We start from the raw sequence: 27,511 nt of genomic DNA on the forward strand, positions 1-27,511 counted from the left end.
TCATATCCTGGAAATTGGAACACTGCTTAAGTAACAAAAGTGGGCTCATCTGTACTGTGGATAAAAATGAAATACAGTTTTATGCATGATAATTAGATTTGTTCACCAGTATTATAGCAGCATTAATGCACAGATTTCTGTAATTTTGCATACATAATTTAAGATCAAAAATTGATTTAAGCTATTTTTCCTTTTACAACCTACCCATCTTATTAGCAAGTTTTGTCCCGAGTGGTTCTGACAGCTATAGGGAATTTGCAAGTCTACACATAAAAAATATTAACTTTGGATAATTGGAAATATGAGGCACAGAAAAAAAGGAAATTATAATGACCATGATGTCATTTTAGGAAATACTGTGTTTCTTGAATGTTGTACTGTTCTAATAATATAACTCTTAAGTGCTTCTTTAGGCATTCCTCAATGCCCATGTATGCTTCAACATGGTCCTGGTAATTTTGTTTGAGAACTAGGGACCCTGAGGCACAGTGGAACCAAACAGCTAGTAAGACACCAGAAAGCAAAGTAGACACCATAATTAAAATTCAGTTTGCTCAAATTTAGCATGAATGATGAGATGAATTCAGGTGTGCCTTCAATGTCAGTACATTACTTGACTGGCAGCAGGATGATATTAGCATGGTGGCTGACTATTAATCCAACCTTCACTTGGTTGGGAAATAAAAATTCTAGGAGGTGCAAAGGTCAACACTGCCAGGCTGCACTAGAGCTTAAAGGCATGCCCAGCACAGCCATCCAACAGAGGGGTAATACCCTGAAAGCAACATCACTTTCCACACATGAAGCACTCCCAGACTCCTCCTCTTCCTCTGCTCTTCAAATGTGACATGCATGTGGTGGTTCTCCATCATTTCATAGGTGACTTCTAGGTGAGGAAGACTGGACAGCCCTGAGCTAGACTACTTTGCCTTTTTTATGTACTGATGCTCTACTACAGTATTTCCATATTTGGCAAATACCAGTTACTACAGGGGAAGAAATATAATTGTCTACAGATTAAAAAGTGAGTTTAAGAAAGCCTTGTGTGGGAATGTGCACAGAAACATGGTAAATCCGTGCAAAAACTGCTCATTAAGCTTTGCAGTAGAAACCTTGCAGCTATTAAAATTTCATACATTTGCATGAGAAGCAGCACTTCTCATTCTATTAAATGTTTTAAAACAGTACTTTTAATTAAGATAAACTTTCCTGGATCTCCTTTGTTCATTATTCTGCTATAAATGACCATGATCCATAACACAGACAAGCAGCAGGAACCTATTAAAGTGTTCCTTTTTGTCAAAATCAAGGATGTAACATTAAACAGAAGCAGCAAGTTTTCTACTATACTAGTTGATACATGGCTGACAGGAGAGCACTCATTATCACTAGTTATAAACAACTTTCCTTCATGCTTAGGCTTACAAATCAAAATAAACAATTAAAAATCAAATTCCTTTGATTATTAAATCATAGTTTAGGAAGGAAGTGTGTTCATTTCTCATCTAAATTACAAACACTTAATACATTTGTGACTCTGTAGTACTCTAACTTCCATGAGGTTTAAAAAAAATATTAAAAAAACCACACAACCCCTTCATCTTTCCAAACTGCATTAAAGATAATGGATAGTGTATGGTAAATCCTGTAACTGATGTTGCGGATAAGGCCTATAGACTAAATGCAGAGGCACTCATTACACTTAAAAAAAAAAAAAAGAAGAAAGTTTTATACCGTGTAAAATTACCTTTCTCTATTTGACAGCCAGATTTCCATTGCACCATTCATAGCACACATCTGCAAAGTACTGTGATCGTGTTTGTTTACATATACAAAACCTACATGTCAGTGTACACAATGGTTAACTTTGATGGGCGAGTATTTACTAAAGGTAAAAAAGCTTTCATAATTCTGAAACTATCACCATAGCACTAATTAATATGTGGCTTGCTGCATAGAACCAAAAGTCTATCTTTAAATTATGAGAGAGTATTTTCAGTGACCTTTTGAGAATTTTTTTTGCAGATTATGACAGGCAAATATATATTTAATGCTAATGACCCTGTACATTTGTATTCCAATATGACACTCAGACGTGTACAAAAATTTATAAAGTATTACTTTCAAACATTCAAAGATCGTATCTAGCAATACATTCTAGAGTACAGAATCCTAGTTATGATAGCTTTTAAAGGCAATAAGACCAACAGTTATAAATAATCGCTTTAGGAAAAAACTATTGAACTATTTAATATTGCTTAACTGGCAAAGGAAACAGCATCATTTTACTTAACTTATTAGGCTCAGTTGCTGTATCATTTAGATTAAGCGGAACGTCATAATGCAGTTATTAAATATGGCAGAAAAATATATCTGAGATGTCAGTAACAAAACCAACTCTTTCATTTAGCGGGAGTTTTGTGTGTAAGTTAGAGTAATTAAAATGAAAATAAGAAAGCAATTTTACTGCAGTAGTAACTAAAGTACTTTCTGTGTCAGCTTCCTTTTCTAATTTACTCTGAGGAAAACAGATCCTACAAAGTTGGTTAGCGCATCAGCCAAGATTGTTTGTAATCTTGGCCTGGGCAAGACATTGGAGAAGTACTTCACTGGCTGTATAAGCCATCCCAGTATTACTACACTCTTTTAAGTTCTGAGCATTACATCCGTTCTGTAAATAGATTTTGTAAAAGTGAAAGACCGTTTGACACTGCACACCCTGACAGGTAACTGCCTCTACATTGACCTTGTCAACTTTGGAGACGGGCACAGGAGTTGCACTGTCAGTGTGTAAAACATTCTGTAGTTGGATGTTTTACTCCTCTGTTTTATAAGTTTCACAGAGGACCAATGCACTGATTAGCTCACACAATAAAATGAATTACCAGGGTCTGTCAGTTTGGTTTTCATAGTGTATTCAAACTGCTTTACAAACCCCAGTAGCACGCTTCTGACAATCAGCATTCTGGGTACTTCCATGAAAGAGATGGCCAAAGTGATCAATACACTTGCCCTTGATTTGGTAGTTTCTTTTGGTGCAATCAATTAATAAATCTTTAAGCTGTAGTTCTAGGAAATACACTACCTATGAGGTTATATAGCCTCCATGTGAAGAGACCATTTAATATATATAAATACTGAACTGCAGATGAAACTTAATGCAGAACACAAGATTAAACTAAGGAATCACATTAATTTCCCTACTAATATTTTCCATAACTAGAGGAATAAAAAATACTTCCCCCTCTATTTTGTTTATTTATTTAAAAAATGTTTCTAAGTTTGAATGCTATGGTTTTGCCAAGGCATTACTGGAAATTTTTGCACATGGGCCAAGAAAATTTGCTTTCAATTCTATCTATATGTACACATGCTAAATTCTACTCTGAATTATAGTTTATAAAAATTCCAGAAGCAATAGCAAACAAATATATAAAACATATTCAGTACAAACTGGTACTGAAATATACCAAGCATTTTATTGTAAAGATACACAACTTATAAAATGGTCACTTCCACAGAAATAATACTATAAGAAAGCTGTGTTAAGTAATGTCTGTACTATATAGTATTTTAACGTACTAAAGATGTATGTAGCATCACTCCTTGCTCTATTAAGGAAAGCCAAATAGATGGCAGAAGAAAAAACAAAAAAGAAACTCACCCAAGGTTACAGATCTGATCACAGCACTGCTGTAAAAAACCCCCACTGTTTTCTAGCCAATACCGGATTATACTTTTACTGGCTCCCACATTATAGCTCAGAGTAACAATAATAGTATGCTGTTACCAGTCTAAACTTCAAAGTATCTCAGCAAAGTATGGTAAGATTACCCTTTTCTGATGCAAGATGTATGGCAACAGTGACACAGGAGGGGATTCATCAGTGTCAGAGCAGAAATTCTTGGCAGGCAGCAGATGGCAAGGATTTGACAGACAATCTTTAGGGGTGCAGAATTTAGGATTTCACTGATGTCATACTTTCAGATGGCCAAATACAGATGGATATATATAACTCCAGAAATTAGTCGAGACCTAACAGCCTTTCTTACTCTGAAGAATCTCTTTAAAGGTAACAAAAATAAAAGCAATATATCAGGTACCAACCCTGCTTCCATGGAATTTTGCCATTTATTTTATCAGGAAAAGAATCAACTGTGAAGTCTTAGTCACCTTTAAAACTGGCAAAAACACATAAGATGATCTAGAAATGAGAACGTGAAATCTAGTGCAAATGAAAGAGAGATTCAAGTACTTGTTATTTAAGAAAGCTTGCAAAGACATACCTCTGTTCTAGAAACTTCAAGAGACTGGAGTCAGAATGCCTGGAAAACCAGGATTCATGCTTCTGTCTTTTCTGATGTTTTTCCATTCATGCTCATTTCTTAATAGAAAATTTCTAATTAAAATTGATTCAGTGATGTTACAAAACACCAGCACTTTTGTGGTCAAAGGAGAAAGATTAGTATTGTGACAGATACAAATAGAGATTTTTTTCTTAAATATCTTGAGATAAACATACTTATCCACAAATTAAAAAAGATCTTGAGCTATTTTTTTTTCAGGGAGAAAGTAAGTAACATATTTTGTAGAATACACAATTTAATTCTTCTCAGTTCTCCCTCTGAAACTAAAATCAGTAAGTATACTTTTTAAAACACCAGTTGCTATAGAATTTTGATTTTCAACCACCAGGAAAATACAGTATCTAGAGAGTATTTCACACAGACTATTACTACAGAAGACCCGGAAAAAGTTTTGTGGTAGACAAGCTCTTTCATTTTTCTTATGTAGAAGGTCACCTTCAGATGAACATACATTTGGTCACAGCCTGCAACTCTCTCTCCTTACAAGCCTAGAAGTGAAATTTTGCTCATAGAAGATCTGAAGGAGATGTGCAGAATTTGACAAAGCAAGCTTTGCAGGCAACCTGGAATGGAACCCAACACTAGAATAAATATTCAGTGATACAGCTATATATTGTTCTGAAGAAACCTGTAATGTTCCTGCTCTATCTGCTGCTCCTCAAGCAAGTTCTAGGAAGCTATGGAGATCAGCACATTGCTGGAGGTTATAAAAAGAACAAGTATAGGTTAGAAGGTGAAGGAACACTGTAGAGTATTTTCTGCACACGTATTACAAGTTTCCTGTTGAAGGCTAGGAGGGAAAGGGACAAGGCAAAGGAAAAATATTTGGGTTATCTTAGCCAGATTTTAAAATAAATAAACGTACCCAACAGTACTCCCTTGTCTGCATTTTCCTGAGAAGGGCTGTGTGTCCTGTAATCCAAAAATCTCCAAAGGCATGCACAGAAAATTGTTATTTCAGCCACAGTAATCATCTTTAAGGTATCTACCATTTAGTCTGTCACGTGAAAGAAACTGAGGTTGTATCAGATGCAAAACAAGTGTAAGATTTACAGGCCTTCTGTCACTTTGACAATAGGTGCTTGTGATGCACATATGCTTTGTTTTCCTTACTGTAACTTCAGTTTACGAAAGAGGTTTTTATCAAGCTATAGAACTTCTCAACCAAACTGCAAAGCAAGCTTGAACACTGTTTTCATTGCGGTAATTATTTGGAGCATCACAATAGTGTTAGTACTCACATTTTCATTATAATTACTGGCACTTTGTGCTTCCCTTCCTAAATACATTTATAATGCATACCTTGCTCGCACCTTTGAAATAAGTGCCAGCCATGGCAGAGGGCTATAAGAAACTTTGCCTTTGAAAATACACAGAAAGATACACAGCCCAACCTGAAACTTCAGGAAAAGTTATTCTTTAGGATATACTTGAATGTCAATCTAAACATCTGAGAAAGCGTTTTTGCTCTTCAAAAAAAGCTTCTGGTATCATTAGTTATATGAGCAACAAAGACCCTGATCAAATCTGTTTGCATGCTTAGGATCTGACTTTGCTTGAGCCAGTCCTATTTGTTTTCACCTCAATCTTAGGTATGGCAACAACACTCGGAACTATGCTGTGCGAGTGGGAGACTATCACACACTGGTACCAGAAGAGTATGAGGAAGAAATTGGAGTCCAACAGATTGTGATGCATAAAGAGTACCGGCCTGACAGCAGTGACTATGACATTGCACTGGTGAGGCTACAGGGGCCAGAGGAACAGTGTGCCAGATTCAGTACCCATGTCTTACCTGCTTGTTTGCCATTGAGGAGAGAGAGACCACAGAAAACTGCTCCCAACTGTTACATCACTGGATGGGGTGACACAGGTAAAAATGTTTTAATGATTTCCACCCACCGATCTCGTTACCTGAGGCTGCTTATTTAAAAAAAAAAAAAAACAACACCCAAACCTCAAATACCCAAAATTAGAAAATGCTCAAAATGGAACAATTTTACTTTTCTTATATAGGGGAATATTTTCTCTCCTGATCCTTAACCAGGAATGACACTTTGTATATTTGTATAGTATAAACAAAGTAAATACTTTGTTTACTGAATTTAGTTTGTGTTTGAAAAGTGGCAATTAACCATGTCACTCTAAATCACAGAACCAGTCAGTAAAATGGCCTCATTAAGACTGACAAGCATGAAAAAAAAAGCTTATTTGTTGCCAGGCACACTCCGTACAGCAGTTTATCACCCCCTGCCTCAGAACATAACTAACAGCTCACATATATTTAAGTTTTTTAAGGTAAGTACAATGAATATTTTAGAAAGGTTCTTTAAATTACACTACTTCAATAGAAAAATGAATAGAAAATATATACATAATAGCATATCAAATAACATTTTTAGTCTCCCTTGTTACCCCTGACATTTTCAATCAGCAGTTAGATTTAAATAAGAGAACATCTTGACAAAATCTACGAGAGCCACAATGCAAACTGCAATCCAGGCTTCTGGAACAAATAGTCACTTTTTAGGTCAGTACAAGACTCTTCCTCTTCAAAGGTCTTTGTCATTTAAACGTTTTACAAATTAATAACCATGTTTTACTTTCATGTTTTTATGGTGCTGAATACAGTGCAAGAAAGCAACCACACTTGAGCCTTTGTTCCACTGACTCATTCAAACTGGCAAGGAGACAAGGCAAGCAAGGCCAAATATCAGTTCTTCCTCTTTACATGCATTAATCTGTCCACACAGATGTCTGGGTCACTGTACCACAATAAAGAAGACAGACTTGTAGGGTGGGATTTTTGCTAAAAACAACTGCTAATTCATTGCTTAGCTCTGTCTAGCTTTTTACACAATTCACTTAAAGCTCTGCAATGCTGTTTAGTTAGGACATCTATTTAAAGAAACATTAACCACTGCAATAACTGGCTTTGATTACATTAAGAAATGACATCATCGCAGTACTTCAGTTGACATTTCACACACTGTATGAATCATAATTACAAGTATTAAGATTTTACTTAAAAGAAGACCCCAACACTGGCTTTAATTTCCCATGTTTCCAACTGAGAAAGAGGTGCAAGCTACAGAAAAAAACTAAATTATTTAGATCTTGACATTTTATAAGCAGAGCAGTGCTTACACAATGCAGGATTCACTACAGATAAAGAAAACCAAAGTACAGGTTCTGGTCATCCCCACAAAATGAAGATTCCTTTTGGTCAGGAGTCCCATTAGCACTCTGGTGCTAATAATAGCACCAGACACTGAAGACACTGCCAATCTCTACTAGGGCACACTTGGGCTCAGTGGTGTTAGCTCCTCATCTTGAGTGTACTTACAGGCATAAGCATGATGGTTGGCTGGATGCTCTACTTGGAAGCAGACAGAGGATGCAGAACCTCTCAGGCTGAGCTAGACTCGATTTGAACTCGTGACCTAGAAATGAAGTACTTCTTCAGCTTTAGTCTCTACTGCTCAAGACTCCCAAAAATAGCCTCCCCATTTAAATATCAAGGCATATTCTTGTAGAAGACACAAAGCGTGTTTGGAACAAAACAAACTCCAGCCTTGGAAAGATCCAGTGAACACAAGGAGTAAAGCTACATCTTATAAGTTTTTGTTTTTGTTTTTTTTTTTAAAAGCATCTATATTCCCTATTTACAATATCTACGTAGTTTTTTAGTATTATATTTAATGCACAGCAGATTTTTTCTGTCTTGCTTTCAGCCATTTTATTTAATGACAAAACAGTGTGAAGGACTGACAGCAAAAACTGGATGAAATGACATTTATGTTTCCAAGACCAGTCATCAAAATGAGATAATAATTTGGGTCCTCTTTTCAGGAAGGGCTTATTCAAGAACATTACAACAGGCTGCCATCCCCTTACTTCCCAAGAGGGTATGTGAAGAGCGCTACAAGAGAAGATTCACAGGAAGAATGCTCTGTGCTGGAAACGTCCAGGAACAGAAACGTGTTGATAGCTGTCAAGGAGACAGTGGCGGACCACTGATGTGTGAACGTCCAGGGGAAAGCTGGGTTGTGTATGGTGTGACCTCCTGGGGCTACGGCTGTGGAGTGAAAGATTCTCCAGGTGTCTACACAAAAGTATCATCTTTTGTACCCTGGATAAAAAGTGTGACCAAACTATGAATGTCCGTAATGAAAACCAAACTTTGTTAATAAAGTTTGAGGCAGGACAACCTGAAAGGCACAGACAGTGCACAGCTGGGGCCCACAGTGGGTGGAAACAGACACATTTTCCTGATTCATGTGTTTTTCTTTTTGTTAAATCCAAGCTGTATACACATAACCTTCCCAGGTAGGGATTACTATCCAAACAAAATCCCTGGTGTTAAGGAAGTTTATATATTGCACGAACAAGTTACCATGTATCTAAAATAAGGGAAAAGTGATAGCCAGCTTAGAGAAACATTGGAGCAGAACAGCTGGAGAGTTCAGGGTGAGATTCACTGACCACAGGAAGACTGTAGTAGCTCCAAGCTATTGATGCGCCAAGCTTCTTTGGAATTAATTACAGATCTCAAAATTAATCTTCAGTCTACTTTAATGAGTTCTTGACTGTTTTCCTGTTATTCCTATGATCCTACACTTAGCCCTCTGACTCGTGTTTCATTAGCTAATGTAACCATTAGCATGTTCATTCTTGCTAAGTAATTCTGACTACTAATTAAAAGTTAGAAGGTAAATAATTGTCAATATTCAGTTTCCCAGCTAATCTGATAAATGTTCTCACAGCTTAGTGTGCATAAATTACACTCCCAAGTAAAATAGGTAGTACACTGGAAGTTAAGTTCTGGCACAGACATCCTGCACAGCTGCAAGAGCTACATCAAAAACAAATGACTTATTTTCTTTCCTCTAGATAAATGTCTTCTTTCTGAAATTAATAATCTTTGTTACTTACAGCATTTCAGAGAGAATTTAGCTTTCCTATTTACCACTAGCTGTCAGTACGGTATCAGACTAACATCTCAAACTTCTCATTGCTGATTTCGGAGGGGCTTTACTCAAGTAACGCTAAGAACCTCTGACAATCCTACAAGAGAAAGTTGTAAGTATGTACAGTGCAAATACTGGAGATGTTGAGCCAAAACCTGCCTGAAAAGGTCTATAAAGTCTTAAACTACTGTTTTCTACAAGATAATATTTAGACAACTCTCTCCTGCTTAGTTGCAAAACTGGTTCAGACAGTCTTACAGGAAAGGTGAGAGATAGATAGTATTGTCACATCTTGATTCCATTTAATTCCTTTTACAAATACTGTTTCCCACACTATGAAAACCTTAATTGTTTTATAAAAATGCACTGATAAAAAGTTACTCTTGATGTACAAGACAAATATAAACCTACTTACTATCCTTTTAGAAAGGGCCACCCCAATGAACTTGCCACACAGAAAGTAATCACCACCTTCATGCAACACTAATGGGTATCGGCCTTGAAAATTGCTGTGACTAACTACAGTCAAGAGGGAGACAGGGAAGTCCAGTGCTACCTCTACAGCCCCTGACAAAGGCCATTCTGATTACATGCAAGTGTGCTCTCTGTATTACATTAACAAACATGCTTCTTAAAAAGATGAAATGAAAGCTCTGTGGGCCATGAAACACTCCATGCCAAGTGTGGCAGATGTATGTCACCACATAGTGATTGTGCAAACTGTGACTACCAGTGACCATTTTCCTGTGTTTCCTATCCCCAAACACTCTGGCTACTACACTGTTGTGCAGCCTTTTGTGAACAATGTGGGATGCTTGTATTCATGTTGTAAGTGGGCAATCATTGATTTCTATATGGTTCTGTGTCTCTCTGGTGTGGTAACAAATATCCAAGACAACTCAATCTGCAGACAAAAGTGGTGATGATATTGCAGAAGCCCATGTGATTGAAGACTTGGACCTTATTTTTCCCCCAACCTCAAACTTAGTTTTCGAGGGTCATGACTAGTTCAAATATCTTGTTGGAACTGGTGCTAAACTAGTACACAAGGTGCTTTAATATATTTTAGTTTTCTGTAATTCCATGCTATTTGAAAGAGTGTGAAATTTTATTTTAAAACATGTCAAAAATCATAGTATTGTGACCACCTACTGTTAGGCCTATGTGAAACATTCTGTTAGTAAGCTTTAAAATCATTTTACATTTTTACTTATACATAGCTCTTTTAAAGGGGAAGTAAATCTGTCAAAATGTACCATCAAAGCTTTGCTATACAAGACCCATTATTTCGAGACTTGTGGTGAAATAGGCTATATAGTGCAATACATGTGTTGTACACAGGGGAAACAATTTTCTTTTAGAAATTGCACCACAGAAATACAATACTTGGGGAAAAAAGTCAGGTCTGTGTACTAAGTGTAGCAGCATTTAGATTTAGTACAGTAGTTAATTAGTTTTGCTCTTTTAATAGGATGCTTTATTAGCTTTTAAAATGTTGCACTACCATTTTCATGCAGAGAGCATGCCTTTTCAGTTTCTAACGTGAAAAACTGTCCTTATGTTATGCCATTCTAATTTTTGTTCAATGAGCCTGATGTAAATGTGTACAATAAAAACTGCCACACTGACTACAACTTCTGTACATTACCCACAGGATTAATGTGTAAATAGATAACTACAGGAACTCAGTGAACTTCACTTGAGCTTAAGTGAAAAAGGATGTTCTTGAAAATATTTGGCCCAAAACTTAGATGCTTTGAAGAATTTTCTCAGAGACTGAAGTTTGTTCTGTAGATGGAATTCCTAGTCCTTTGTGTGCTTTAACTTAGACCAGTTAGGTTGTCACAAATAAGTTTACCCTACACTTCTAAAACTGCTTAAGAATATTTTTGACCCTTGCTGCTCTCCTCATTGCTCAACGTTTTGAATACATACAAGGTGGTAGAAAAACCTGCTCTTAAGCCTATGCTAATGGTTTTTTGTATTAAGCAGGTTGGCCAGTGTTAATGTCAGCATAAAATAAGTAAACACTCAGCACTTCTGTTAGATAACTTTAAACACTGATCTTATCCAGGTTCCCCATCATTGCGAAGACTTATAGTTAGATGTAGTCCCTCTGAACTTCCCAAGGTTTTGTCCATTTTCCAGATATTTTACAGACAACTACATCAGAAATGAAGAACAGAAGCATTACTGCAACAGACACACAAGGTCTATTTAACATGCATTTATCTCAACCGTGAATAACTTCCCAAAGTAAAGGGGCACCTATCTATAAACAACAGATAGACCAAGATCCTATATTAAGACCATTATATATAGTGTCTATAACCTCAGCATCTTACTTCTAGAAAAATTCACAGCACTATAAAAGTTTGTATTTGACAAAAAGTTAGCCCTGAATCAATGTTCTCCATGCTTTTCAATGTTGTTGCAACTATATCATGCTTTTGAGTGAGTGCTAGAATATTTATACTCAGTAAGATTTTAATGTTGTTACGGTTTCAAAGTGGCAATCAGATCATAACATACAAGGCAGCTAAAACAATTAGGCTCAAGTAGATCCCAGTAGAAGAAACCATCTGTAAAATAGTAAGTTTGCAGTATCAGGAAAGAAAAATGGTTTTTGTGTTCCAAGCTGCTGGATAACAGCAAATGCAGTTAACTGAGGTAGCAGAGACCAGACTTACCTCATACACATTAGATAGCTGCTCACATGCAGTACAAGGAACACAGAAACTGACCATGTAACCTCCTGCAAATGCAACACCGAGCAACCACAAACTGTGGATGGAACAGGGTGCAGAAAACCAAGGAGCATCTACAAAGGTAAGAGCTAAGATGCACCAGGAATAAATTGGAAAGATAGAAAAACAGTTGTTTGGGAACTAAGAATTAAGCTTTAAGAGAAATAATGAAAAACAAGCCATCCTAAGCCACATGAAAATGAAAAAGCTACATCTTGTACGAATACCTCTGTTGTACTCAAGTAATGTGGTAATGTTGTACTACCCTCCGTGCATGTGACTGGATGCTCATGGAAAGCTTCAGTCATAGGAAAGGCTATGTAACCTCACTAAGCACACAAAACTAGTAAGAGATACCTAGAGCAAACATTATAGTTCATACTTTTGTATCTGACCATAATCTTGAAAATCAGTTTTTTTCTTCTTGATTCAAACCCACTGTTTTATCTTTCTAAGTTCTAAATATTTGATGAAGAGCTCAAAATTGAATGTTAACAAAGCTAACCAGCAGATTAGATGAAGCCACCAGGCCAATTTATTCAGGTGGAAATATCAGTGCCCTCATCACTTAGCTCACACAGTGGACTATAAGAACTGCTATGTGGTCCTCCTCTGTTAGTTTTACACAAAAGCATCCTCTGTTATAGGAGGCACAAAGGGCAACTTGTAAAAAAAGCCCCTTTGGTTATGCACTGAAATTGTTAAAGATTAAAAAGGCAGCTACTGTCTGATCAAAGCAAAAGTTGAAATTCAAGGGTATTGGAATAACACCTCAGATGACCAGATGCCATACAGTAGCTGAAAGTCAACACCAGAAAGCCTGAATTTTTCAGTATTGTTTCAGTGACAAAAGAAAAATGCTTCTCTCCAGACTTTCATGTCATATTTTTAAGTTTTGTGCTCTGTGTTCATATTGTTCTAATGTTTTTTCCAGATCCCTGGAAAAAGAGATCCTTAACCCTGCTCCTGCTTCTTCCCATTCATTTGCCTACACCTGTTTTTCTTCATGGGATCAAAGCCAGTAACAAAAAAGTGATCTAAAAGACTAAGGAAGCCACTTTGCATCAGGGTGCCCGTCAGAACAGCAACCACACTCACAGGCAGTAGTAACACTTTCCTGCCCACACCTTGTCCCTGGGACAGCAGCAGCTCTCTCTGGGCTGCCTGCCTAGCATTTCCTTGTGTAAGATAAGTAAGTAACTGCCCTTGTAGAATAGATGTGTTAATTTACTTTCTAAAAGCACTAAGGTTACTACAGAAGTCCACTCTTCTTGGAGAAAAGATAATTCATAGTATACGCTCAGGACTGTTGGCTAACAGGCCTGGCAGCCACAGAACTTGGAATCCTAAGCAGTAAAGATGTCATATGATAGGGTTATATACAGAGTTGTTTAAAAGGAAAGTGTAATCACACACTGCCAGTTAAACAGGTGCAGTATCACTTATCATAGCTCCACATAGAATATACATTCAGCTATACTTTTGCAATAGCAGCAAAAGTACATGCTAGGAGAAAAAAAGTTTCCTATAACAGCTCCCTAATCTCCCTACCAGTCTATTCCAAAGTGTGATTAACATGTCCATCCGAAGTCATTTCCTCAGATCTAATCCATGTTGCAATTAGAGTCCAGAATTCCACCCCCATCCACTTCAAATAGGAATCCCCCTTCAGCTGCAAAGTACTTAGCAGTAATTGCACTGCCTACTGATCTCACTCTAGCTTCACAGATTTTTGTTTCCTAGCCCTTTCAAAGCCCTCCTTCCTCAACTTTTCAGTTTGCAAAGACTTGCAAAAAATTTCCATATTAATTGGAAGATATTCCACAAGACTGTGCCAGTACAGCTGGTATTAGCTAAGACAGTACATTTACTTGCAAGTAAAACCTGTATCTTGTCTGATTCTGCATCATCTACTGGAGCTCCATGTATTCTTTTCTTGAACATGGCTTAAATAAAAGATCCCTCAGCAACCAGAAGTGAAAAAGCAGCTGCATTTGAAGCCACTGTTTCTCCCCTACAGCAGTAACCTGTGATTAAAATTATGCAACTTGTGGAATGGCTCCAGACAATGCATCAGCCACAGTCACTGCTTTGCCCTGTAACCATTGTAATAAATTTAAGGCCCCACTACCAAAAGCTGTACCCATCCCCACAACAGGCAGGTGTGGCATGTATCAGTAACTCCAAAGAACACATGCCAATCTAGTCCTGGTCATGAGTAGTCTTTTAAGGAAGAAGCAACACTTGCAGTGAGAATCAGTATCTCTTTATTAACTTTTTGATACATCTGAATGCTTTACATTGGCATATATACTAAAATTATGACTGTATATTTTACATTCATTTTCCAGACTTCACAAACTTACCTTCAGCTCATGCAGTTCACATATACTCCTTGCAACAACCATTCTAACACACCCGAACAGCAGAAGAGCCACCACCGAAGGTGCGTGTCATCGAACTTAAACACTGCAGTATGGTCAGCCACGTGACAGAGCACAGCACAGCCACTAAGCCACCAAGAGCATTATTGGAACTGCTTAAGACTTGGTGACAGCCTAAAAATAGCAGCAGGAGATCCCTGAAAGCAGCACAAAATGAGCTAGTCGTCTTAACTCTTATTTGTATATAAGCAGTCAAGGCTAATTTTAGGCACAGTAACCTACACTCCAGCTGCTCCTTGTGAAGCTGAGAGATGGACTGCAGAATATCTCATTTGGGCTCAAAGTCTGAACTTTATTAATTTCTGTTAAGTCTAAAGTGAGATTAAAACCTAGCCTAAAGTCAGTTTTTGCTAGCGCTGCTTGATAACCATAAATAATATTGCTCACAAAAGGCATCAATTCCAGAAGACAGATCCACCCTCCCCTCAGTAAAAATTAAAGTTCTAGTCAACAGCTACTTCTAGAATTCACATGTGGATTTTAGCCTCATCTTCTTCTGTCATCACAACTCAAGAGTGTTTTTCCCCTGTGAAAACAAGTTTGAGGCAGTTTAATATCGCTACCAGAAACACATACAAGACAGCAAACTCTGCTCAGAGCTGTAAACTACTCTAAAACAAAAGTACTGGTATCAACTTGACATCTTACTCTGCTCTTGCAGTTGCAGATTACTCTTAGTACTCCCTACATTAAATCATAAATGTACTTATTGAAAAAGACATTCTCCTTGTGCAGACATCCCCGAGACATCTGTGGGTTCAGATGCCTATAGTTTGGCAGGCATAAGTACTGGCAATGTGCGTTTTATCATAATCCACTATTCCTAGATAGAATTTCCACACACAAGCTCAATTCTTCCTAGTCACGCTAATTTATGCACTCAGTTGTATTTTTCTGCCAATAAAACACACATACAAACGACACATGCCTTAGAAACAAAACATCAAGCTTATACTTTGATTTCAGCAGGCAAATCTCAGTAGTTCCGTCGCTAAACATAAATTATCGAATCGGTATTATTCCCGCCCAAAATCTCACTTCTAAGAGTTTATTACGTAGCACATACCCATGCACATCCTTTTTTGGGGGAAGATCTTTAACGGCAACGATGCGTCTCTGTACTTGCAGCTTCTGCGCTCCTAAGAAAAATGAGAGAACACGTTTAAAGACTACGCTCTAACCGCTTCCCGAGAAAATAACGGAGAAAACAGAAGACCAACCAAACAGAAAGCCACAAGAAGTGTAGACAGCCAGTCTCACGGCGCCAACCATCCCAGCCGACTCGGCCTGTTACTTGCTACAGTCAACGACTAATACCCACAAGACGGTAAAAGTTATGCCAATCAGCAAGGAGCTGCTCTTCCATGCCTAGGAAGGGAGACAGCCACAGGCGGCAGCCCCCATGGAGTCATGGATCACGCCTGCTCCCGCCCCTCCCCCCCCGCCACGTGGCGGCCGCCATTTTCCCTCCCTCACCACGGCCTGCCCGCCAACCCCCCCCCCGCCGCCACGGGGCCCACCTGCCGCTCGCTCCGCTCCTCTGCCCCCGCGGCTCCCCTCGGCCCCAACCGCGCCTGTGGAGAAAAGCGCGCCGCCAGGCCCCACGGCTGCGCCGGCGCCCACACCATCAGGACCCCCTCCCGCCGCCGCCTCCCTCGTCCCCCCAGAGCCCTCGTCCCCCTCCCGCCGCCACCTCCCTCGTCCCCCCAGAGCCCTCGTCCCCCTCCCGCCGCCGCCTCCCTCGTCCCCCTAGAGCCCTCGTCCCCCCCAGAGCCGCGCCACCTGCCCACCTCAGCGCGCGCCGCCGGGAAGTGGGCACAGGCGGGCCAGCTGCCGGGGCGGGGCCCACCCGCGGGGCGGGGCTGAGGGCGGGGCATCGCCCCCGCCGCGGAGGGCAGGGGGCGGAGCCCCAGCACGCACCCCCCACCCCCCCACCCCCCCCTCGAATTTAGTGATGAACCGAGGTGTGGGGGGAGTGCGCGGGAGGGCCAACTGCGGATAGGATATGAACATTTTAGTGTGCTTTCAGAAACCCCGGAGTAGCATCCCCAGGGGAAACTGGATTAAGGGGTCCATGGAAAAGAGGCTGCAGTCGCTCCCCAAACCAAAACGGTTCTCTTCAGCCGCTCGAGACAGTGATGCTGCTGTCTAGACGTAGGCGGAGATATATCTACATATGTATGTATGCCTATGTATTCTTGGTCAAGTCATATGATGGGACTTAAATGCTAAATCACTATTTGTTACTTGATAACTGTGGACTAAGAGAGAACAGGTTGTGAAAGATGGGCTAGAAAAATGAAGGCATCCCTTTAGGTAAACACGGTAATTCTCCTTTTCCAGTCCATATAAGCAAGTGTACCTGGCTAATGCTCACCAAATTCTCACACCCTCATATTTAGTTAGAAAATAACTCTCTTCTGGAAGGGACCTACAACAATCATCTAGTCCAGCTGCCTGACCACTTCAGGGCTGACCAGAAGTTAAAGCCTGTTGTTAAGGGTATTGTCCAAATGCCTCTTAAACACTGACAGGTGTGGGGCATTGACCGTCTCTATAGGAAGCCTCTTCCAGGGTTTGACCACCCTCTTGGTAAAGAAATGCTTCCTACTGTCAAGCCTAAATCTCTAGATACCTTACCTTTCATACCACAGCATCCTAATTTAAGTATTATTGCAGTCATCCTCAGTGCAGTGAAGGGCAGTTTTTAAGGGCTGGGCACAGGCTGCAAAAGCTGCTCTCTGGTAAAGGCCGCACCTCATAAGGTGAGTTTCTGTTCTGTGCATGGGTGTACTGGAAAGATGAGGCAAGCGATTTTGGCTTTTGCAGGCCAGATGCCAATGAACTGACAGCCAGGGGACAGAAAATGTGGCTCAATCAGCTACAGAAGGATGATTCTGTATTTGAATTGTTAGATTTTGAAGAAGAAGCTAGAAGTGATGACTAGTGTAGTGCAGGAAGCTGCCTTTTGGCTCATATTTTAGTATACACATTTCTTACCTCTTTTTCCATGGAAAAGATAGGAAATTATTTAAGGCATATCTATCACATTAACTGTTTTTCATCATTTTCAGATGATGATGATGTAATATTACTGCTTCAAACTATTAGCCAGTGTTGTGGAATAATCCTGCTAAGATTGTACAGAAGTGCAGAGACAAACTACAGTCCTACTATGCCCTTACCTGTGACTATGTCCTTACCTGTGCCATAAACTAAACCTCAGCTGTTCTGACCTTGCACTGTTTGTGTTCAGGAATTTTATTTTCACTCTATCATGTGCATAAAAGAGCTGGCTCCTGCCTTTAGCCCATGCTTTCCTTCCAGACAGAGATCTATAGCTAAAATGTATGTACTGTGTTTGTATAAAAACTTATGCAAAAAAATGTTTGTTTTTTTTTTTTTCTTTTTTTTTCTTTTTTTTTTTTTTGTAAGGAGTAAATTGGTTCAGAATTTAGCTGAAGAAAGGAGCTTTACTTAGGACAGACAGTCTTGATGAGATAATTGTAAGATTTCGAAGAAAGGACCTCATTTCTCTGATCTCCTCAATAACAGAGATTATAGGATTTGAACTAGTAATTTTGAACCAAGCCCCTACATCATGGTTGAACTAAACCATGTCCATGTCATATCCTCTGGAAGAGAGGTGATAGTGACCTTGCACTACTAGTCTGACAGCTCTCCTAGTCAAGACAGACATATGAGCAATTAGAAGTATGAGAGCCTTATTTCCCATCTGAATTTCTTAAGAGAGAGGATCAGAACCGAAAAAGGGAAATGAAGAAAAAACATACTGTATTAAAAAAGAAAGAAAGAAGTAACCTGACAGAAAACAGAGCAGTGAAGACTTAAGCTCACTATATGCTTTTCAAATCTATCACCCTTTGTCTAAATTTCTCCTCCATTCAGGTTTCCCTAGCCCTTGGTTTCAGCTGTTAATTACTTTCCTGTTCCTGTGATCTTTCCTGTGATGCTGACTGTTGTGCTTGCTTCATCCATGTGGTCCTACAGAGGCAAAAAAGTGTCTTTTGCTTTTGCGCTCTAAGGATTTTGAGACTGGAAGAACTGAAAAGAAACATTAAATGAAAGCACATAAATTGGAGACAGAAGTCAGGCAGGTGTTACTTGTATCAAAGATCTTTTTCCTTTGCTTAGTACCTTCCTGCTATTACTTCACTGTTCCACTTTAGTTATTCTTAGAGATTATAGAGATGGGTATTACAAAAGCAGTGTAACTTCTAAATTATAGGTTGCATCATTTGTCTGTAGCGAATGGAATATTCTGTTAACATAGGTTTCCTACTTTCTACACCTCTATGAAGATATTAAGCAGCTTTTGCCCAGCTAGATAGTGTACTTTTCTGTTCTGAATTTCTTGATAACAGTGAATTTTCCTTTGGACATTCATACCATCTTTAGAAGTTTCTCCTAAGAGAGGTTTTCTTATGTCTGTGAAGGCTGATGCATTGGCACAACTATTGAAACCCCAAGGCAAATAATTTGAATAAAGTCTGGTTGTTATCTTAAAAATAGCAAGCTCTGGAAATGTTTCTACAGCACATTAGCGATTTCTGGCACAAGAAATAAAAAGTAAGCAGGAAGCAAAAGCAGTAAAAGAGCAGCTGCATAGTGCAGTAATATTCACTCACAGAGACAGTAAGCAATATTTTTCATTTCAGAAAACATTTCATGCTGTTCCCATGCTCCTGGATTGTGTTGTAGATCAGTGTCAAGCTGCAATATCTGCTAACAAACCTGGAAAAGGACAACTTCTGTGAACACAAAAATCACTTCCACACAGCCCTACATTTTCTTATCAGAGTTTATTGTTGCACTTCAGATACCATGCCACTATCAGAATAATATCTATTTTTTATTTTAAAAAACTTTGAGAAAAATGTTTCCAGCAATTTTCATTCAATGTGAATGACAAGAGTATTACATCTATAAACATTGAAATATCTATTTAATTTCTTCCTGAGGAAGTTTCACATTTTTAAGCAATGAAAAAGGATATTCTGTACAAGATAGTCTGCAAATCATTGAAACTAATTCTTTCTGCACAAGTAGAACTGGGAAAGTATCACAGTATTTTCAGGAATGTTTGCTCAAATAAGTAAGTGATTTCATATCAGGCTCTGTGTTTACAACCCCCCTAATGGTCACTTTCTGCTCATAATCACATATTGATTTTTAATGGCACAGATGTCTGCAGAAAGCAAATTTCAGAATCGTATTTATGAAAATAGATGTGAAGCTCACATAATCAAGCATTTGTTAAAGAAATTGCTTGTGCAGTTATCTACCAGGGGAAAAGAAACCATGGCTGTGTTACCAACCACTATAAAACATCTAACTTTGATTAGCAAATATAAATTAATTGTAATGAATCAGTGGTTTTTAAGTGTTAATATTGATAATCTATTTCTGGAAATCAAACACTGATTGTAGGTAAGATGTGAATAGAAGAGGTTAAACTTTGTCAGATAATTCATGTTGTATGACTCGCTTACTCAGCTGTACTCATGTGCATCCTGTGTTTTGGGGAATAACACATCTAGCTGTTGCCTGCATGCTTTGTTCACACTCTTCCATTCTTCACCAAGCTGTATGCACATTAAAAGTAATTCTGGTTTTTAAAGTCTCCCCTTAAATGTAAGAACATATTTAAATAGAATGGTTCTGGAGAAAAACAAAATTGGCTTCATACCATCTTTGTATAAGCAAGTAATAAGTGAATATCAGAAATTCAGAACTGCAAAGAGCTCCAGCAGTTTGCCTTTACTTCTCTATTGATTCGCTGCCTGAGAGTAGCCCACCTAGAGTACAAGAAGCTAATCCTGCAGCACCTTTTCTAAAAAAATGCTAGTGCTTAACTCTCCATCTCAACAGGAGCTTTGACTTAGGCTGATTCAAGATCATGCCCTTTCAGATGCACAGTTCCAGGACCAAAAGGTTGAACTACTTTGCTTGTAAGTATTGATTCAGGTAAAGTTACCACAAGAATCCACTGTAGATATCCCTAGGAACTCATTCATTTTGTTCCTAGTTCCCTCCCTTAGGAAGGGCACTGGGACAATAAGAGAGCTCCACCCTGCTGTTCCTCATCAGCACTTGAGAGCCACCATGGCATTCCTTCCTGGAGGTGGAGCTTTGTGTTTAGTTGCCGAACCAAGCCTAGTCCACCCAAGGCTAATGCCATGCATGTGGGGGGCTTATCCTCCCTGTGCTGCATGGTGACTGTAGTTTGGCTCTTTTACCAGATCACCAACAGTTGTAGGGGCTCCTTGCTGTACCTCAGAGAGGACTTCACAGAAGTAGTCCACAGATCTGAGACATGTCACCTAGTCTGCTGTAAAATTTCTGGAGGGACAATGCAACCGATAGGCATGTCCCTATCACTCTGTCCTTGACTGCCCACTCGTTCTCGTTCTGTGGGGGCTTTGATTTCCCAGAGAAAGAAGACAGAAAGGGATTTCTTGAACACAAAGAATGAACTATGAATGTGGCTGAAGCCCATTCCTCCTGCACATAGGAGGCACTCAAATTTCTATGCAGAGGGTCCTCTCACCATGAAAACTTCAGGCACTTGATAGTACCCAAGATTTTTCCTATTTTCTTGTTTTATAATTGATGCACTGAAGAACATGAAGTAACTGAGGCAGCAGTGCACAAAACAGGAGCTTCATGCAATCACTGTGGATTTTAAATAAATGTTTGAGTGATACCGTATCAGGTTATATCAAGGGTAAAATCAATCATACCAGGACAAAAACCCCAGGTATTTTCTCCAGTTATTCAATTTAGTTGTAAGAAATCCATATAGATCCTTGCAGGACATATGAGCTGTCCACAGCATGCAGAGTATTTGCTCTTACAGATGTTCAGAATCCAGAGTGTTTCTTTTATCAAATAAGAAGTATTTTAAGACAAGTCAGCTTTTGGGACAAATCCATATGACAGTGAATATTTAAAGTGAAATGAAAATTCTCATTCTGTCTAATAAATAATAAAGATGTTCATCTTAAAAAATGTCTACTCTAGTAGGTCCTCATCATTAATCATGCATATTCCCTTAGCAAAAATGTGCTGCGTAAAGAATATTGTTATATACAGCAAATTTGTCTAGATTTTTTCTTTACAGGCCTATCAAAACCACGTATTACACAGACAAAATCAATAAATAATAAAGATTACCAGTTAGAGGTACAGTAAGGATTTCAACATCTGTTTTCTATTTAGGGAATAACAGACTGGTTTCCATTCCATTACCTTGAAAGTTAAATTATATGATTACATAAATGTCATAAAACAGCACTGAGACATAGAAAGTTTTTCCACCATTTGATGCATGTTTTTAACTATTCACCCTAAAACAAATCATGATAACATTATAGAGCTACTGTAAAAAGCATTGCATTTAGTACTGTAGTTCTCTTTTGTTTTCATTACCTCTTCATGCCTTTAGAAACACTCAGAGCCAAAGTTCAGTGGAGAAGCATTAAGGCCATACTCAGCTGAAGTTTTCATTGATTTTTCTCTCTCAACTTCTAAGTACAATTAATTAGACTTTATCTCACATCTAAACTGATGCATTGCCAGATGTATCATTGAAATGTATCACATAAATGTAAGGCTGGATATTTTTGTTTTCCATGATTAGAGTGTAATTTTCTACCATGATTACACACTGTGTTTGTTTTTTTCCCCCTAAAGCTTATTCCTAGTATAGAATACCAAACATGTTTAAAATGTCTGGATCCAGAACCAGTATCTTCATCTGAAAATCTGATAGATTTTTGCAGCTGACATAAACTGAAGGTTACTGAAATATGCTACGATTTTGATCAGGTTGAGGAATCTTGGAATACACAAAGCATAGATTGAAGGCAAATAAATTGATGAAAAAATAGTGGTGCAAATTAAGGCGATCTAAGTATGGTTCTGTTTCTGCTCTTTATGAGTTTTTAGTGCATCTCAGTGGAATCACTCCTGATTCACAGCACTGTAAGCCCTGAGTGCAGTGTCCAGATCTGACTGCTCACAGAAGTCAGGAGTGAAAGCCTGTTCATTGCACTGCTTCAGTTTGGTTCACAACTGTTGAAGTATAATACTGCTCATAAAGCTTATACTGCAACTTTTGTGCTTCACATGTCCAATTAAATTTCCGTTCAGATAATGGCTATATTCTGTATTTTGTCATTTCAGTTAGTACAAAATCATACATAGTAATTATAGACAAAGGCCCTTACCACGTTCTAAGGGTTTGTTGTTACAGGCTATAATCATAGATAATGTTTTTTGTGTGTGTTTGTTTTTTCCTACACCGCTTTTGCCTGTGGCTTCCAGATTTTGCTTTGTGTATTTTAAATCATATATGATAACAGTACTTCTCACCCTTGTTAGTATATACTTTGGGTATTAGCAAAGGTAGAAGTACACTTGGCATTTTGTGCTACATTAAGTTTTCTTATTTTATGCGAGGCAATAATCAAATAGTAAGAAAAACTGTCAGAGGTCTAACAATGGGCTACAGAACCTACATGAGACACAATACTTTTAAACTGATACATAATAACGTAAATATTTACCGTGAAATTGGATAGGTCGTGTATCTCTGAAGCTTATACCAGTTGCAAATAACTTCCATGTAAGTGCACAGTAGTCCACAAGTCCACAGGGCCAGAAATGTTTATGAGAAAGTTTTGGCCCACCAGAGCTCTAAGAAACACATGTCTTTTCACAATCCACATGCCAGCATATGGAAATAATTTCTATCTTTTACTCTTTTTTTGAAGAGGTATATCTTACAAGACCTTCTGGTAGCTACTGGAGACTTTAGGCATGACGACTGAAGCGTGGAAGAGAGATTTCAAAAAGCCTTTTTTCAATGCTATCTTACTTTCTGTAGCTCCTGTCTCAGCCACGATGGCAGGGGTTGTCCCAATTTGTGTAGGAGTTTTGACAGTTCCACATTGTGATCTCTGTAGTAGCTTGACAGAAAAGCCCTGCACTGATGGATAAAAAAGGAGATATTTTTATTTAATAAAATGCTGTACTAAAGGTGCTGTGTATTCTAGGTTTCAAAGTTTGTTTTACCTGTGTCAAAACTTTATCTTATGCAATTTATATTGTTTTATGCTATCTACTGCATGCAAGTTTAAGCTCTTCAGTTAGGAGCTGAACTGTAAAAGGTAATTTCAAGAGAAAAAACGGTTATCCAAAACAAACATGGAAGTCAAGGCAAAGGATCTGATTCTACTCTCAGATAGTCATGTAAATTAAGAATCACACTAAAGCTGATGCAGTTACTTTGAATTTACTGAAGTGTGATTGAAACCAATTGTTCTAAAATATCTTTGTATGTAGGCATATATCAATCAGTAACCCCATCTTCATGAGTATTTAGAGTTGAAAAATACAACAATAAACAAACACAGTATTGTCAGATCTCTGGCCAAAAGCCTTCTCACCCAGTGATTTTACATCAGTATGATTCTATAGATGTAAAGTTACTCATCATATAAATACTGTGAGAAAAAATTCCTGGCTTACTTGCCACATTAATACTGATGTTCAAACTGTAAGTTTTTACTTGTGTTTTAGTCAGGCTAAACGAAATGAGAATACAGAAGAGAATAAATGTGAAAGTTACAGCTAGAATAGGAGACTAAACTGCTATTGGGTACAGGCTGCAGCACTTGATCTGATGCAAGTTCTTTATTTGAGCATTTGTCTGGGGAAAGCATTAATAAAATTCATAGAAACAGAACCTAACCTCTCTTAAAGCCAGATTATATGAGAGTCTGCACTACTTGTCATGGTCTAACTACTCTCAAAGACAAGGGACCAGACACAAATGCACATATCTGAGTATGAATGAGAAAGAACCATGCACTGTGGAACCTCTGCTGCTTAAGTCAATTAAGTAAAGGGGACAGGTTTGCAAGTGAATTTCAGGGACCTTTAGGGGTGCCAAGTTTATTTTTCTAAGGGATACCACATTTTAAAAGTTTTTTTAATGACTTAAATTCTTCACATTTGAAATAAAGAACTGAAAAAGTTTATGCACTCCAAAGTATCTTAAATGTTTCATTTGCAGAGAAAGCTAGACAAATAATTAATGTCTACTTAATTTTGTCTTCTTTCCCTCCTTATGATTTTGTCCGTGTGGTGTCCCATATGTGGCAAATGAATCCCTGTATAATGTCAATGATCATAATGGTTTACCTCAGAATCCATAGGAGGGTATTTTCTACCTTTGCTCTTTCCAAGACACTTTGTTTTTCCTTCTTCCAGGAGCTGACACCAGAAACCTTTATGTGAATCGAATCTGAAACAAATATTTTATGTAAAGGCTGTGAGATACTGTAAGGAGGATGCATCTCCCAAGTTTAGAATGAAGACTCAAAAAAGTAAACCTGAGGTTATTGGTCTTATTTTAAGGCCAACCAAATCTAAATGTCAAAACCCAAAGGATTTGTGTACATGTGTATTTATGATGTACAGGGTGGATGTTACATTCCCAATTGATACCACTTAATCTGTCTTGCAGCTAATGTCAAAAATAAAGAGAAACTCATTCCCCTTCCCTTATGGTTATGCATGTCAGCACTCCATGTTCCACTTACGGAAATAAAATTCCTTTCAATTCATTCAAAATTCATATGCAGTTCTCACAAAACAATATTAACTTTGTCCGTTTATCAGGGGTGTACTTCTGTAACAGTCAAACTCTACACTGAGTGGCTCAGTGGACAATTCACAGAAAATCTAACCCTGAATTGTGTTCTTTGCAGACACTGAAGAATACATCTCACTGACAGCTCAAAAAAGTAAGGGAGGCTTTATTTTGTAGTGAGCTTGCTTATAGACTAATTGCTATTTTAGGAATATAGGAACATGTGAAAATGATGATTAAATTTAACTCACGTTAGGGCTTCAGAGTAATTATAATGAGGAGAGACTCCCAGAAATTTCTGTACTTCATCCATTACGGTAGACGGGTCAGTTCTCAGCTGCTGTCCATCAATAATTAGCAACTACAACAAATAAAATAAATGGAAGTTTAATTTAAAATTCATTATTTCAAGCTTCAAACTGAAACTTCCACCTCTGTCAAACTCATTCATTATATGGACAGTACTGCCCCAGAGAATGATAATTGGTCCAGTTTTAATTGTCATCATCATTAATGACCTGGGAGCAGGGTAAATGGCATGTTAATTAAATCTGAAATGATACTACATTGAAAGCTGTTGTGACAGAGAAATATTTGCGAAGGATCTAGAAAGATAAGAAATATTGGCAGGAAACTGAGTGAGACTTGTCTGGCCAAGAAAAAAAAGGTATTAATGTCTAGAGAAATAATTCTCATAGACACAAACATATACATATATATGTTACAGTAATGTTGAAAAGCTTGTCACTAGAAATGACCGGAAAGACAGAAACCAGTAAGTAGATGTTAGGTGAAATGCCTTACTCCTAAACCCATACAACAATACAAAATTGTATGAAAAAAAGGTCTTTGAGAACAGGAATAAAGGCAGATGTTATGAGGACCTTAAGGCAGGCATATACATTCTGTACTGGTAGGTAATTTATTTTCCTTCATTTCATGTGCTCGACCATATACACACTCACAGTAGGCTACTTCAGACAGGGCCACCCTTTTACCTGAAGATCAGTCTTCAGGGAAACAGACACTATCCGAGAATTTTATCAAATGTGCTGCCATGCCCAAATGACACACTGATGGTGCAGCAAGTTTGTGTCTTTGAGGCTTGGAAGAGAAGGAAGGTCCCAAATGGATTAATGAAGCACTCATTTCCTGTGATGGAAACACCTCCACTTTTTCCATTGTCCTTTAGTGATGGAAAGGAGAGGGGAAATAGATTTGCAGATAGCTCAACAATCTCCTTCTGCAAGCAGTGCTGAAGCTTGTTTTTACATTTCCATGCAAGCAGAGAGGCTAAAATCATATGGATTCCTTCCAGGACTGGATAAAACCTAGAGGTCTGCAAGATTATCAGGTTTCAGAACATAATCAAAAGGAAGAAACTTTCTTTTGAAAGATCACTCTTTGGAATTACCCATATATAGCATGTAGATTTAGAGATGTGGATTAGTAGAAGTATCAGGCTGTTCAGAAAGCAGTAGCTCATTCCAGAAATCTTTGCAATCAGATGCATGATGACTGCCTAAGTCCAAAAATGAACTCCCTGCTTTACTGAGACATAAGCTTTGAAAACAGGCCTTAAGTGCTTCATTTGCACAGAGGTCAAAAAACATCCTAAACAGGGAATAATTCCATCTGAAAGGAGTGAGGGTTTTTTTCCTTCACTATGTAAAAAACACGTAGAGATAACTATCTGTGCCATTTCCACCTCTGCCACCCCAAAAAAGACACATAAGAAAAAGCTTTACCAGTGGAAATTAATTTAAATTCCTGACATTCTCAGGGAGCAGGTAACAAAAAATGTTCCCTCTCAACCTTCAGGGAGGTTCTAAGGAACTGAGGCAAAATTTTTCCTTACTTGTACTGATTTATCCATATCCTGATTTCAGGAAGATGTAATTTCATGAAATTCCTCAAAATCCAAGGCATTTTATGTATTGGTGAAGTGGAAAAATTAAATAGTGTTATTTTTACAAAGTAGATAGATTCATATATATTGAAAATACTACAGATGAAGTATTTTGTGTCACTTTCCAAAGTATTGATCATTTTACTGTAACACTGTTGACAGCTGAAGAGATTGTTTGAGTCCCTGTTCTCCCACTATACCTTACTTTGTATCTAAAAGTCACCATGGTGGAAGAGGAGCAAGAAAGACAGTTGGGAGAAGAGAACAGCTTAGAAACAGCTTGAGTCCTTCAGCTTCAGACTGGCCATTTAATGATGGCTGTTGCAAAATCAGCTTCATTTCCTATAGGGCTGGTGCATGAGCATGTCTTTTGGCTCATGAGGGAGTTTGTCA

The 27,511-nt window shown here is 38.2% G+C and overlaps 2 protein-coding genes, 1 long non-coding RNA gene and 1 other non-coding gene across 12 annotated transcripts in view; 1 reads left to right on the forward strand and 3 right to left on the reverse strand.

Annotated features, from left to right (window-relative positions):
* Positions 1 to 10,956, forward strand: part of PRSS12 (serine protease 12) — a 44,839-nt gene extending 33,883 nt beyond the window's left edge. Inside the window, exons 12-13 of the mRNA XM_074905169.1 lie at positions 5,960 to 6,240; positions 8,220 to 10,956. Coding sequence (XP_074761270.1) covers positions 5,960 to 6,240; positions 8,220 to 8,527 — 589 coding nt within the window. The 3' untranslated portion in view covers positions 8,528 to 10,956. The remainder of the gene's footprint in view (positions 1 to 5,959; positions 6,241 to 8,219) is intronic.
* LOC141960197 (uncharacterized) overlaps positions 1 to 16,382 on the reverse strand; it is a 52,510-nt gene extending 36,128 nt beyond the window's left edge. For 2 of the 5 annotated variants that reach the window (XR_012633568.1, XR_012633572.1), the window contains exons 1-2: positions 15,749 to 15,944; positions 15,595 to 15,667 (exon numbers count right to left, since the gene is read on the reverse strand). This is a non-coding gene — a long non-coding RNA (uncharacterized LOC141960197). Of the gene's footprint in view, positions 1 to 15,594; positions 15,668 to 15,748; positions 15,945 to 16,048; positions 16,136 to 16,318 lie in introns of those variants that run through there. The other 3 variants (XR_012633569.1, XR_012633570.1, XR_012633571.1) reach the window with 3 other exon arrangements.
* Positions 15,814 to 15,944, reverse strand: LOC141960460 (small nucleolar RNA SNORA24). Its single transcript, XR_012633629.1, has one exon. It is a non-coding gene; the product is annotated as a small nucleolar RNA SNORA24 (small nucleolar RNA).
* Positions 16,383 to 19,111: 2,729 nt separating the features above from the next.
* LOC141960198 (bifunctional heparan sulfate N-deacetylase/N-sulfotransferase 3) overlaps positions 19,112 to 27,511 on the reverse strand; it is a 73,393-nt gene continuing 64,993 nt past the window's right edge. For 2 of the 5 annotated variants that reach the window (XM_074905171.1, XM_074905172.1), the window contains 3 exons: positions 25,461 to 25,570; positions 24,759 to 24,861; positions 19,316 to 23,536 (listed from right to left, as the gene is read on the reverse strand). In XM_074905171.1, the coding sequence (XP_074761272.1) occupies positions 23,336 to 23,536; positions 24,759 to 24,861; positions 25,461 to 25,570 (414 nt within the window). In that variant the 3' untranslated portion in view covers positions 19,316 to 23,335. Of the gene's footprint in view, positions 19,284 to 19,315; positions 23,542 to 24,758; positions 24,862 to 25,460; positions 25,571 to 27,511 lie in introns of those variants that run through there. The other 3 variants (XR_012633573.1, XR_012633574.1, XM_074905173.1) reach the window with 3 other exon arrangements.

The sequence above is a fragment of the Athene noctua genome, chromosome 4 (assembly GCF_965140245.1).
Source record: "Athene noctua chromosome 4, bAthNoc1.hap1.1, whole genome shotgun sequence".
Classification (NCBI taxonomy): Eukaryota; Metazoa; Chordata; class Aves; order Strigiformes; family Strigidae; genus Athene; species Athene noctua.